Source organism: Dermacentor andersoni, chromosome 7 (assembly GCF_023375885.2).
Source record: "Dermacentor andersoni chromosome 7, qqDerAnde1_hic_scaffold, whole genome shotgun sequence".
Classification (NCBI taxonomy): Eukaryota; Metazoa; Arthropoda; class Arachnida; order Ixodida; family Ixodidae; genus Dermacentor; species Dermacentor andersoni.
In genome coordinates this window covers 146,025,116-146,040,098 of record NC_092820.1, presented here as the reverse complement: position 1 = coordinate 146,040,098, position 14,983 = coordinate 146,025,116, and the positions used below count along the sequence as shown (strand labels likewise).

At 46.5% G+C, this 14,983-nt stretch overlaps 1 protein-coding gene across 1 annotated transcript in view; it reads left to right on the top strand.

Moving 5' to 3' along the window:
* Positions 1–14,983, top strand: part of LOC126534488 (uncharacterized) — a 369,598-nt gene that overhangs the window by 94,411 nt on the left and 260,204 nt on the right. Inside the window, exons 3-7 of the mRNA XM_072289535.1 lie at positions 10,284–10,345; positions 11,450–11,545; positions 12,509–12,592; positions 13,987–14,079; positions 14,658–14,845. Of these exons, the coding sequence (XP_072145636.1) occupies positions 10,284–10,345; positions 11,450–11,545; positions 12,509–12,592; positions 13,987–14,079; positions 14,658–14,845 (523 nt within the window). The remainder of the gene's footprint in view (positions 1–10,283; positions 10,346–11,449; positions 11,546–12,508; positions 12,593–13,986; positions 14,080–14,657; positions 14,846–14,983) is intronic.

Here is a 14,983-nt window from a genome sequence, read left to right as displayed (position 1 = left end):
CTCTGAATACCTCCTGTAAGCACGCTGTGAATAGCATTGGAGAGATCGTATCTTCCTGCCTGACGCCTTTCTTTATTGGGATTTTGCTTTCTTTATGGAAGACTACGGTGGCTGTGGAGCCGCTATAAATATCTTTCAGTATTTTTACATGCGCGTTACCAACCTCGTTTAAAAAACTTTGCGAGGTCACATCCCCGACAAGAGTCGTCGTAGGGAATACACTGCGTTTCTATTGACTTTTTGTTGCGCTCAATAGACTTTCCGTTGAAGTATAATCGAATATTAAGCACATCGTGCGCGAGATGGGCCCAGTTTACCCGGCCAGAGAGCCGTCCACGCATAGTAAAAGGGGAAGAGTGAATGAAAGGTCCGCTTTTTTAGGGGAGAGAGCGAGAGACAGAGAGAGAGAGAAGGGCGCAGCATGCATGTCACCACGCTAGCGCTTCTCTCTAATATGGCGGCCTTGGTGACGTCATGCACCGACTTCACCGCGCACATCGTCATCGCGAAGTCCATAGTTTGAAAGCGCAAGAGAAAAAAAAAACGCGTTGTTACGCAACCACTTGGCGCGTTTGCGGCCTCATCTCGTTCGAGCGATTTGGCTCTCGCTTTCCGTGCCGCTTCCTCGAAGAGTTAATTACATGCGTCATTTTCTCGGCTGAAGCCACCAACTGATTTGATCCGTCCTACGCGGCCGCTTCGAGGTGTCATAAGTGAAAGATAAGCAATGAAAAAAAGCAAAGAAACGGGAATGGAGATTAGTCGCTCTTTAACTGAAATGGGCAGGGTAATTTGCGACAAAGAGAAGTCTTTGTGATTCCGGCGTGTTTGCATATAGTGCAATGGCATATACACATTGGCCACGACGAAGCTGTGTATACGAAGGACACGCTTTTCGCTTCACGCATAATAGACACGAAAGCGTTGTTGTCTTTTAAGGAAGAAGCAGAGGGCAAGGAAAGCGTGCTGTAAGAAAGGACAAGGTCTCTCTTTATTCTTGGTCCACGAGGTCGCGCGTGGAGTTCGCGGCGGCGTTCCGATATATATATATATATATATATATATATATATATATATATATATATATATATATATATATATATATATATATATATATATATATATATATATATATATATATATATATATATATAACTGTCCGCGTGCCGCGCTTTGAATACACGCTGAAGAAACCCGGTTGGTGAAAATTTATCCGGATCTCGCCACTGTGTCATTTCTAACAGTTCGCGTGTCGCGTTTGGAGTTACACTTTACCATTTTTGTTCAGAAACCTTGCTGAAAGCGTCACGTACAGCGGGTGTTTGGGTGAACACTTTCAAACCTTTTTTTTAAGACTGCCTGTGGCAGATAGCACAATTGTAGTCCACGAGCTGGTCTACTCGAAAAGGCGGACATTACTTGCACAAGAAAGTTGAAATGCGTAATCGACTAATTAACAAAAGTTCACTAATTAAGTTTTTAACTACTTACCTTATGGCATACGTATTGCAATTTACAAATTCTAGCCGGGTAGTTCGCAAGGCGGCTCCACTTGGGAGGAAATCTCAGGACGACACCAGTTTCGAGGTATTAATTCCCGAACTTTTGCGGAGAAACGCATTGGCGTTCCAGTTACTTTTGCGCTGCAATGCATGAAGCGACGTTTCTCTTTGAGAAAGTAAGTGGAACGACAGCGCATATTTTACCGCAATTATGACGGCGCACACCACGTGACCGGCTTCCCACACGTCACACGCATGCAGGAACAGGTACTATTTCATTACGAAAAATGACTTTTTTTTCTGTTTCTGGTCAAACGCAGTATTTCTCTTGAATGTAATAGAGTTGGTATCCGTCTACGGCAAAGTGAACAAATTTTTGTCATCAGTATACTGTAAGCGAAGTGAGCTTTGTTCGTCTCTTTACAGTCCTCAATAAACGTTCCTGTGCAGCTTCGCCAGTGTTTCTGTGCAGCTTCGCCGTTTCGCCAGCTTCGCCACAGGCAGATGGACCTCGTATAGTTTTACTTTGATCCTATAGTTTCTGAATAGGATACAGCTGCAATCAGGGGGAGTCACGCCAGCCATAATATGTCTATATAACGAAAGCGCAGTAAACGCGAGGGGATTTTTTAAATGTGATAGCATTATAGGCGAACTTCGGCCACTTTGGTGGCATCCAACAGAAGATGTGGGGCCGATACCGGAGGCACTGCAGTCCGTTTTAACACAGCGTCTCAAAGCGCTAGCTGCCACGAGAGAAGAATGTGAGAAATTGGCATGGCACTGCAGTTGGCATTGTACTGTCGTGCTGGATAATCAGAGGTTTGATCCGACCATCGGTCACGCATTTCTTTTAGCATTACGTAGGCCGACTTCACCCACTTTTTGGAGCTGTCTAACAGAAAACACGAGGTGTGTCGAGCGTACGCGAGCGCGTCACAGGTGTGCACAAAAAATTTGTAAAAGATACGAGTCATAGAAACGTCAGTTTCGTGAAATGACGGTGCGCCACACTGCAAGTTCGCCCGTGACGCATACACGCGCAGTCTAAGTATTCGATAGCATCTAAGTATAGCACCACAATCTAAGTATTCGATAGCATACTTAAAACAGTTAGCGGTGCTAATTTCTTGCCTACATTCATTTTTTTCGTCGTCATCAAAAATGTTATCACTCGAACCCGCCACCTCGTGCGTGGCGGGAGAACGTTATAACCGTCACCATGGCCTCCGAGATCGTCCCCGCGCGGGGGTGATCTCGGAGGCCACGTCTTCACTGATTCATCCCGGTGGGCGGACCGAGAATTGCGCCTTCCCAAGAGAGAGCGTCTGCGGGAGATAAGAGAAGCCCGAGAAAGGAAAAATAAACCAGAAATAACGTTTTCAATTATTACTGAACCACCGCGTTCAAGACTCGGTGTCATACCTGTACGCGCGACCGCTGGACGGTGCTCCGTCAGCCTCAGTCACGTGGTTCGGGAGCGCCTCTCCCTTTACTCTCTCCATCTTTTTTTTTTTCGGGACACCGCAGCGGCAGTCAGATAAGGACGACACATAAGTGAATAACCTCCCGCACGCGAGCACTTTCTGATTGCTTACTCTCAAAAGAAAGAAAGAAAAATGGAGAAAGAAAAGGTGGCATAAACTACAGAAAGAAAGGAAAAGGTTAAGAGAATGTGTGCAGGACACGAGATCACGGCATTCTTCCCCGAGAGGGCTTTCGAGCGCGGGAAAGGGAAATAGGAAGAGAGGGACGGCGGCGGTTGCATAATGGAGTCTGCTAATAAATGATGGATGCATAGTATAAAGAGGGCAGGGGTGCGTCATCTTGTCTTCGCCCCATGTCGTCGGGTCCCAAAGAAAAAGAACAGAAGTTGCGACCTCCTCGTCGTCTGGTCGAGGATCTTTCTTCCGCAAGAAGGGAAGCAATGGGTGCGAAGAGGCTCTTCGCGTGCTCTGCGATGAGAAAAGATGGAGTGCCGCAATCTCCGTCCGACTACACAATTATGTGCAGTGCTTGCTGAAGCAGTTGTCATGCCGGCAGCCGGAGGCCATGCCTAGTGAATGGCCTCCGATATCTCCGGTGAGCGTGTTGCGCGCAGACCGATTTCGGAGGTCATGTTGCACCCGCTGGCGACTACGGATGTTCATCGTTAACACATTAGTTCAGAGAGCGTAGGACTGATGGATACATGATCGTTAGAAGAGGGGCGCGCATTAATACAACACATACAATTCGATCTCCTCTTCTAAGAGCCAAGTTTCGCCAACAAACCCATAAGAAGCACTCCTACAGAACATAAATTTGCTTTGACTTTAGGGAGCTCTAAATATAGGTGGCGTTCAAATCCAGAACCCAGCGAGGAACCCTGTGTGTAATAATAATAACGAAGCTACAAAGGAAACTCATACGGGTTTCCTTTGTAGCTTCGCGCAGCATTTCCTGATTTCCAAGTATTACATATCTCGAAGGCGTTGCTTTCGCTGGCAGCATGCGGCGGAAGTGATTGCGGGAGCCGGAAACACGGCATGGGCTAGGTTTTGAGCGCCACCCATCTGGGGCTTAAAGTTAGTAGGACGTGTACAAAAAGCGCAAAGTGAATACAGAACATATTCGGAGCTAGGTTTTGGGGATATGTTTAAGACGTGATCTATCATATATTTTTAAAGGTCCCTTTCACGAGTGATTACGTGGAAAATAATGTAATCACGTGTAACGTTGCTGAATCTGTGGCTCCCAAGCTATTGGTAATAGATAAAGTAGAAACGCGGATCGAATCACAGTAATTCTGATTTAATGCAACGGTGGAAAGTACGCATGTTTCTAGCCATGCCTCCCAGTGCGCGCATCGTACGACAGTTCTCGTGGCATGTGGACATTAGGCGTCAGTAGCTCGGAAGCATCGATATGCGACATTTCCGTTTTTTCTGAAACTGCCAAATCTTCTTGCCGTTCACGCAGTCATTGTCGCATGGCGTCGTGCGCTTCCGTTGTAAACAGAGGCTGCGGAGGCCGGCTGAGGCAAGCAATGGACGCTTCACCACGTGATCAAACATGGCGGCGCCCACGGGAGCGCGGTATAAAGTGTCTATAGAGTTCTGTGCTTGTGCGTGCGGAAGCAAGGTGCATGCGCCCGCTGCTGCTCCGCCTTGTTGTGAACAACGATACCAGTTCCAGAACTCCGTTCCGAATTTCGGACATGCTCGGGCACCTCTATAGGAAAGGCGAGAGGAGGAGGATAATTGAACCCCCAGCCGCCGCATGAGCAACAAGAGGAAACTCTTGGTCACCCATCGTCTTCTTAAGTGTCCATGAACTTGCATGTATTACGGGAAAAAAAGAATGCGATGATCGGAAATGCTGTTTATGTAGATATACTTACACACTAAAAGAAAGAAAAAAATCTGCCCTTTGTGTCTTATCGTTCGTGAACTGAAGGAACAGGGAGCGCAGCGTTAAAGAAATGAAGTGCACGCAATATAGGTGACGATCATTGTTAGGGGACTAGATAAGCCCGAAATATTAAATTATGTTATGGGGTTTATTCTCCCCGTGTTACCAAACCATCCTCGACTCGAAGAAGCTTTCCCTCCACACCACCGAGTCGAGCACAGCGCCACCCCTCGCCTGAAAAAGACCCTACGCTTCTCAAGAACTGATATTGAGTGTCACCGAAGAGCAACGACCACTTCTCTCATAGGATGGCGCTGCCATCAGCTTTCTTGAAGCTTTCTTGAAGCGTGGTGGAAGAAAAGCAGGGAAGAGATTGATAGACCCGGAGTCATTGCAAGTGTAGGTAATGGTACAGACAGTGATAAAGGTTTTAAATATGTAAATTAAGATCGAGATCAAAAAGGCAAAAGGATAGACAGCGATGGAGGTTGTACAACCTGATTAAATCAAGCAGCCTAGGGTACTCTATATGTTCGTCCTGCTTCGAACGGAATGCCAATGAACACGATCAACATCATCATAACTGAGTCGAGCTGTAGAAACGAGTGGATAAACGTTCTTGAATACGGGAGCAACGTCTCCAAACTGCGCAGTGGGTTATGATGGATGCAGTGCTGAAGGGCTCCGGGTTGATTTTAACCACCAGGGGTTGTTTAATCTGCACCGAAATCTAACACTCGAGCGTCTTTTGCATTTGCGAAGAACGTTGCATTTCTGCAAATAAAGTTCCCAACGCGTAGCGGTCAACACAACGTTACATGACGTGGCCGCTGACAGCAGTTCATGCAGCTTGACACACGTAACGCGATGACGGGTAGATTTCTAAACTTTGTTCATATCGCTGCGCGCCGTGGTTCCTGAAGCACTGAGATGCGCGCAGAACTTTGAACGTGCCCGATTAAACTTTGTTAATTACAAAAATGCATCAGTCGTCAAGCTCGAAAACCAAATGGACTTCTGGAAACTCCCTTTTTTTGGGGGGAGTAAACTGATCGCTCCCATATTTCACTCCCCTTTCGAAAGTTCCCGTGCTTTCATAATAAAGTACGATCACCCTGCAGAAGGAGTAAGAAAAGACTCCCTTTGGGGATTAATTGCTGGTCCCGTATTTAGCTCCCTTTTCCAAGACTTTTCAGGCATCCTATAGTCAGCACGTTCGTTCTTACAAAAGGATTGCATTGCATCTAAGTACGCTGCAACTAGCCCAAGCCATGGCATTTTGGTACGTTTACATTGCTTGTGCTGAATGAGATGAAAATTATTCCCAATTGGAGATTTACGATGAATTCGGAGAGGGGGTTGAAATACGGGGAATGTAGTTGCTCCGCAAAATGACCGGGAAGCAAAGAGAGAAAGAGAGAGACCTCGTTTTCGCTGGAACAATCGGAAGAATGCTTTATTCACACTGTAGCTGAAAACACCGTTGACTCTTCTGTCGAGTATCGAGTAACGTCATTAATAAGCGTTTTAGCTAATATGGTCTCGTCGGAGTTCGTCACAGCTGCATCCTGAGACTGCGCTCCGACTGATAGCTCAGCAGTACGCCGTCACAGTAAAATCTAATTCGCGAGTTCACAAAGGCTGATCGACGGTGACGCAAGGTGTGCGACGTTTACGACTACAATGTGAAGAACGAATGCAATGTTCGCCCTTCACACTGGGGCGAAGTTCGCTCTTCATACAACGTTACGCGTGCGGGCACAGATGCCCCACATGAGTTGACTGCGATGCACACAACTTGGTACAGCGCTTGGCGAGAGCTGTGCAGAATTCAGAAAGGTCCACGCGTGCACGACACCACGGTTCAGACGAGTGCAACCAAGAGAAAATGAAAACAAAAAAAAACTTTATACTCTTCCGGGCGCCACCGGGGTTCGGGCGTGGCCTCCTTCTTTCTTTCTTTCCTTCTCTCTTTCTTTTCCTTTCTGTAACGGGCACGCACCCCGTGTTCCCCCTCCCTGGGCCCAGACCCCGCGACCTATTCGTGCTGAAGAAGAGAAGAGGGAGTGCAGTCGAGAAGGAGAGGGTCTTCGCGTGCACCTGCTTTTCCAAAAGGTCTCGTCGGGCTGATGAACAAGACTTGTCCTCTCGCCTTTCGCCTCCTTCCGTCTGCTGTTGAGGTTTTAAAGATGGCCGCAAGAGGCCGCTCTCTTCCTTTCCCCTTGTCATATCGTCTGCAGGCTAAGTAGTCTGCTACACTGGGGACGCGTTGTGGGATATCTCTGGCACTCTCTTGCAGGCGCTATATATTCGCGAGTTCCTTTAACTTTCCGAGGTGCCGGGGGAGCATTGACTCCTCCGCGCTTTGTCAGCCGTCACGTGCGGACTTTTGTCGCCCTCGAGCGTGAACAGTGGCTCCTTTGCGGGGAGTTATTTCCGTGTGCGAGGTGTCACGCGAGAGGAGTGATCGTCTCGCGGGGAGCAGACGAAACACGTCTGCCGCTCAAGGGCAGACGACGACGTTCTGGCAAGCCCGTTCAAAAGCTAAATAGCGGCATCATGTAAGACGTCTTCTCAAGGGCAGAACACGCTTTCGGCCGGTGGTTCAAGACCAGTCGCGTGATTTGTACCAAGACTTTCTTTCGTTGTATTTGGTCTGCCTAAATGTCACTCTTTGTAGTGGCTGCATGTGTGAGACAAAAAAACAACACATTTTAGGCATGCATCCTAAAATGCCTATAAGGATTTTTGAATGCAGTCCGAGGTTCCTAGCAACTTTGGTAATTAATTACGGGCTTCAGCATTTTACCAAACAGACCTTAAACCTTTGATGAACAGTGGGATATGTTGTTCCAGTTTTTCACGGCGCCATGGCGATGAAAGATAACAATACGATTGAATGTTTAGTGTTAATGTGTCTCTGCACTTTAGTCACTTTAGTATAACTTTTCTTTTTTTGTTCAATTTCATATTCGTCAATAAGGCACAGGCATATTACACTTCGTCTTCTTTTCCACCGTGTTTTATCATTTCATTCGCATTATTTTTTTCAAGCCACTGCAAAGATAAATGAAGTCTTCTTTCGGCAAAATTTATTTCTTGAACCGTAATGATACATGGAAGTCGAAGCCCATTTCTTTCGGTTATGCGAATTATCAGTGAAAACACTCGAATACATGCATTCCTCACAACTATGCGCGGTTCTGATTTTCCTGACCTCATGCATTCCAACTCGCCGTTCCCAATTCCGGCCTTTCAAGAGGTTGTCAAAAGGGTGCTCAACGTAAGCACGACGCAAACATGCAAAACGGGCATTGCTTGCTTGTGTAGTGTGATAGCGTGTCCATGCTGCGTCTCATAATTTTACAGGCAGCCGCGATGCAACAGAAGTGCGCTATTGGCAGCTATTTCCTGACGTCACTTTGAGAGATCGATCACCGCGAGCGGCAATCGATGAACTGTGGAATCTGACGCTTAATTGCGTAATGCTGTTTCAGCTTTGGCGCATTGCAACCCTCTCTAACCGAAGTGCAGTCATAGTAGCGGCAAATTGTCACCAAGTGGTTTAGGAGCATTGAGCTAGCCCAGTTCGACAATCGTGCTTTGTCATAAAGGCATGGCCTCACCGCACGGTGAGGCCCCGCTTTCATTATAGAGACCTTGAACTTATGTAGAGACCTTGAACGATGATAGAGACCTTGAACGTATGTAGATACTCGATATAGAAAGCTGCTTCGGTTTTCTTTTCTTTTTTTTTTTATGCTGTGCTGACTTACCGCGCATTCTTCCAATTGTGTGAACGATCTGATTTTGCCTTTTTTTTTCGACTACGTATGGCCAGAGCACGTAACGGATGCGTGTATAGCGTGCATTGTGAAGAACGCCCGACTGTCGTCAGGGTATCCTTCACCTCGGTCTGGCCCTCCGTGGTCCGTGACCAATGGCTAAACATAATATGCAGTGCGCCATTCGATCGATTGCCATACAAACCTCGCCTCGACCCTTGGAGGTACCAAAAGTGGGCTTTGTATCATACAGGCGTATCATGCAGATCTGCATGTCTCTCCGACCGTGCATTTCCCCGGCATAATCATACATATGCAGTCCATACGATATCCGAAGGGCCATATGCGCCAGTTGCGTACGCAACGACCCTAACCATTTTTCGTTGATCCGAATACGCGCATTCCGTTGGTTATGTGACGACGCCGCGCCCCGTCTGTCCATTGTCCGACGGTGATGCAAATGTCACCGTCGGTACAGTGCATCAGTACTTGCAAATGACTATATCAAAACGGACACGCCTGGCTACGTTCGCTCGATCGTGTACGTGACTCGGTGATTTCGTTATCTTTCCTTGCCGGGCTGGGCAGCGACCCAGCACGGCAGTTGCATATCGGATTATATTTACTGTCATCGTTAACATTTCTTTACTTTTTCGCTTCTCATTACTGCGCAAGGTCGGACGGGGTATCGCGCGTTTTTCTAAACGAATTTACAACGTCCCTTTCTTCTGCTTTCTTCTTTCTTTTTTTGTCGTAGAGCGGGCCCTTCGCGCATCGGTACCTGTTCTGTGATTGAAGCACTGTACTTACGTTGCGAATTCTGGACGCTTGCATTGGTGCGAAGGGTCTGCGATAGCAAAATCACCATGCGATAGGCACGGAACACTTCCAAAATGGGCGCCAGGAAACGTAGCTCGAGAAATAGCCGGATACGTGGCCGCAGCCAAGCCAGACAAAGCATCACGCCACTATACCGTGGCCTCCGAGACTAGAGAATGAAAGTAACCAAGCAATTTTAAAATTAAATTTTAATTCAGGTTAATTCAAAATTAAATTTTAAATTTATTTGAAGTAAAAGATATGTCTGTCGAGCAACGTTGAGTAAGACGTGCATTTCGTAGGCTTGCGCGCGTAGGCAAGGAAAATAAATGAAACAAAAACGAAAGGAACCGAAAGCTCACTTTATCAGGCTGTAGACGAATTCTGGGAGTATGTCCAACAGAAAGTACAAAAAGAAAGAAAGAAAAGAAGCGAAAAAGGAAATAACTACAAAGTACATGAGGAGAATATTGGATGCGTGACCCACTGATGTCTGGATCTCTGATATCTAGTAGAGATCAGTGGCGTGTGACTGTATTCGGCAGTATACCATCAACCAATTACAAGCCCACCTTCAAATTCTGTCAGCTGTTGACCACCTTCTCTGAATTCTCTGCATTTGGTCAGCGGAAAAGGCAATTATACACTGTCCACGCGGTTTCTAAAATGTGTGTACATTTAAGTGGAATTTTTGATGGAGGGATTGTTAGAGGCAGTGATTGCAACATTTTTTGGTTACACTTAAGGCTCACAAATAAGCGTCTTTCTTTCTGTCTTTTTGCAGATGAACAAGAGCGGGTGCAGAAGAAAGTGTTTATGAACTGGATAAACAACTTCCTCTCACAGGTGAGGACGTATTCAAGGACGCCTTTCATGAATTGTTCATTGTTCAGATCGTCGCAAGTGAATCCTTCCTGTGGCCAATTAGTTCTCGTGAATAACGTTATCTGCGCCAAACTTGGAATAAAAACTACAAAAATAAATTTCAGAGAGTCGGAAGAACAGAACATAGATATTTATTTAGGGTTCTGTAACATAAATAATACCAGCGTGCTATTATGAGGCGTGCCCTTACAACGGTTCGGAAAGCGAACCGTTCGCTCGGCCCAGCGTGATTGGTTGGAGTGGCGCTTTCGTCAGCAAGAGCTCGATTTTGACCAATCACGCGAGGTCAAGCGAACGGTTCACCTTTCCTAACCGGTATAATATCGGACACCTGGGCAATGTCAAATTCCGCCATATTGTCGAATTCTCCATTTTGTCAGCTCTGATTTGCTGAGAGGGCTGCTACGGCCTCTCTGATTGGCTGAAAGTGCTGCCATTGGAGAATTTGACGATATGACGGAATTTGAAGATGTCCTGAATAGGGGGCACCCCGGAGTATCTGCCGCAATAGATTAACCTTCAGCGTGTGCGGGCTGTGTACTAGAAGGCAAATCGTACACATATATCGATGGTATTCTAGACTTTCGCCAAATTCCGTCGAATTGGTCGTCTTCCCATTTCTGATTGGCTCGGAGGAGAGAGAGATTCTTGTTGGAGGGAAGAAAAATTGGGGTAAAGTGCAGCGCAGTAACTGTCTCTCAGACGAGGACACCTCAACCGCGCTGCACCGGGGGGAAGGGATAAAAAGAGTGGTGAAAGAAAGAGGGAAGGAGCAGCAGCCGTCGAAACGCTGTGAGTGTCTGATACGTCCTCTTTGATTGGCAAAATTTGACAGTTCCACTGCAATTTGACAGCGACACCATCACGGGTGACCTTGCCGGTAGTGTCAGGTGTCAGTGTTGCCCGGTAGTTTGACAGCTGTAATGAGATCCTTGCTCAAGACCACGTACATGAGCAAGAAGCATGCGTGTTTCTTGTATGGTGCCAATGCTTATCACTTCATTGTGCTTGGTTGCGTCTCTATCTGATGCACTGTCTTTTCCTTTGGTTCTTTTTCTTTTTCAGAGAACGCCCCCTTTACGAGTAGACGACGTCATCGAGGACTTACGAGATGGCACGAAGCTCTTAGCTTTACTAGAATGCCTATCGGGACAAGTGTTGGTGAGCGCACACGCCTTTCATTAGTGTGTTGGCTTTCCTCCGCGATATTGTTTATGGAAAAAAAAAAAAGAAAGAAAGCTTAGGAGGTGTCACTGGAAGTTTAGGAAGTGTGTTGACCAAAGGAAAATATGAAGGTCGTGGAGCATTCTCGTAATGTGCAGGAGTTCGCTACGATGCCATGCGTTCAAACTTAGCGCGCGCTCTCCGCACGAAGAACGCCGGCATACTCACGTGACTTTGATACACCAATCAGCGCTTTCGAACTGTATGACGCAGTTAGTAAACAAAACGGGGCGCGATGCTTACTTGTGTCGACTGCATTATTTATGCAGAGTTTTTTTCGATGACAAATTGTATGATTGTTCTTGGTACGCCACGCGCACCAGGTGAGGCTGATCCGCCTAATAAACCGTTAAACTGTTATACAATGCTTCACAATAAACGGACTATACTTGCGCCACACGATCGTCAAACCGATCGATCCGACTCTTCCAAAGTTTGCAGAATCCTGCCGCTCATTGTATCAAACGATTGTCTTTGAGTCTCGATTGGAGTGGGTCGTGATGGACTTCCCGTTGCAACGGATTTTCGCGCTCGCCGGCTCAAACGGTACAGCAAACGGGAACAACGGCTCGACGACGTTAGCGGTTCGACTGATCGCACGATTACGCGATGCTGTGGGCGTGACGAGAGTTCGACGTCGCGTTAAGAAAAAAAACTAACCACCAAATGCTTTCGTTTGAAACTACGCGAACGGGGACACTGCGCTACCCGACGAGCACAGCACACATACACAAGTACTCGATCTTCTGTTTCGTACTACAATGCCTTCGCGTAACCCCATTTCTTCTCGTTTAAAGACTGCAGAAGTTATTTTGAGAGGACGATCGAGATATACACCGACAAGTGTATATATGGCTGTGTGTCGTTGTTTATCTACACCATTTTTTTTTTCTTTTTCAGCCGAGGGAACGCGCTCGCATCCTGCGGAGGCCTCATTTTCTCAGCAACGTCAACACGGTCTTGCGGTTTTTGGAGCACAGACGGGTGCGTGGTTCTCGAATCGGCATCCAGATTGTCCCGCCCGCGTCGCCTTAGCGGCGGAAAAACTGAACGGATGCCAGATTTAGAGTCTTGATTCTGTCAACATTGCTTTTGGAACTTGAAGGGAGGAATCGAATGTGGTGCCCGCGCAATATTCTATCTCGTGTAGATTTGTAGGGGTTTTAAGAGAACGTATTGATTGGGTCACTTCTTTTATCGTTCACTTTACCTTTCTTTTTTTTTTTTTGAGAGAGAGAGAGAGAAATGTCAAAATAACAATAGATCAAATCAAACACTCAATGGCACTAAAAAGAAAAGCTTACATGAAGGTGGAGAGCACCTAGACATATGTCAGGTGTATTCGGACGGAATTCAGTGAGCAGTTTAACCACACTTCAGGTTTGTTTGATTCAGAAAAAGGTGCACGGCACCTCAAACGAAAAAGTGCAGGGGGTGGCCGGGCTGCACCCACTCGCTGCAAGGTTCAAGGGTGCAGTGCACCGCGGCGGCACCTTGCCTTGCACCCCTTTCAATCGAGCACGGGAGTGCAGGGTGCACTGCTGCACCTCGGGGAATCGAGGGTCTAGGTGCAGTGCACCGTGAATAGGTGCAGAAGGTGCAGAGAAACTTGGCTGAATCGAAACAAGGCACCACTATCTGCCAAACCTGGGCGCCGGGCCAACCCTGGTGCGCTTTATCGATCGTAACAAACTAAAGATGTACATATAACATGCACGTTTCACACGTTTTATGTCGCAGGGAAAGCTCTTGGAATAAAATTAGAAGAAAAAAATTTTTTTTTAAAGTAAACGCCTGACAGATATTGGAAATGTGACATGCACTCGAACAGAATTAAGTTAGCAGTGGAATCCTTATTTGAATTGAAATTTATTTGAAAATAAAGCTAGTAAGGGATTTTGGTGTTTAGGGGCCAATGAAGTGCATGTTGAACACACTGTATGTACTAGCAACCTACAAGTGTGACTGAAATGTCAAATGCAGGTCTGAAATCATGATAGAAGCACTCATTAAAATGTGCGAAGAGCCATGCAAGGTGAAAGAGCCCAAATGGTCATGTTGTCCATCTGTCATGGGCAACCATTTGAAACCATCAAGTACCCTGTTTCATAAGTTGGTAACTGTACAGTTAACCTGTCTGACTGATCACTTGCATTCAGAACAGTACAAACACTGAACAAACCATTTACAATTTGAAGTGCATACTTTCCTTGACACATAAATGCTTGGTTTGCTTAGATCACATATTAGCATTGCATTAGCTTGGAAAACCTGGAAAGAGATGGCAAAGATTGAATGTTTCAAGTTTAGTATATTTGTGCTGAGTCATTGTGAGTAAGAGAGACGTTCATTGGGTGTTCACATTGTCTTTGCTTCAGATCAAGCTTGTCAACATAAATGCCACAGATGTTGTGGATGGAAAGCCTGCCATTGTTCTTGGTCTCATATGGACTATCATTTTACACTTCCAGGTAAGCGGACAATTGTGTACTTGCACAGTTTATATTGGTGATAATATGGGGATAGTATTCTCCATTTATTGTAAGAACACGGAATAAATTCAGTCCATTTTTTGGTTCAATCGCATATCAAGAAATTTGATTGGCAATGAATGTTCTTGATATGCATATAAGCATGCGTACAAAAGTTGCCATAAATTATTAGGGAAAGCCTCAGTTTGTGCAGAAATGAAAGTGATGGGGCACTCTGGTGGTAAGTTATCTACTGGCTACCAGGTGCAATGGCTCAGTGGCGATGGCATTCTGCTGCCGAGTGGTAGGTTGCTGGTTCAATTCCCGACCGCGGTGGGTGCCTTCCATTCGGGACAGAAGGTGAAAACGTTCGTGTATCTAGATTCACGTGCATGTTAAAGAGCCCCTTGGTGGTTGAAAATTAATGCGGAGCGTCTCACTGGCGGTGTCTCTCGATCGTAGCCTGTGCATTGTTTAGGTATGTTACATGCCATGATTTGATTATTTACGGAATCTCAATGTTACTGGGTGTAGAAGTTGGTGCACACATGTTTCCGAAACTTGTTTCTCCCACATAGATCGAGGAGCACACCCGTCTCCTCGCTGGCTCCCCAGCCTCCTTCGAGGACAGCTCCCTGGAGTCAACCACCCTCCAGGGGCAACTTGCTGCTCAACCCATCTCTCCGAGGAAGCCGTCCGCTGCGGAGCGATGGAAGGGGGGCGCTCGCAAGGCACTCCTGCACTGGGTCAAGAACAGCATCAGCCAGTAAGACACGACGGCTTCTCGCATCTAGTACGGTATTGCATGTAACTGCTGAGGTGTAGGCAGCAGCTGCATGCATTTTACTGTCACGTCTTTCTAGCTGTTCCTGCTTGGTGTCAATATCTTTGACACCAGGTGTTC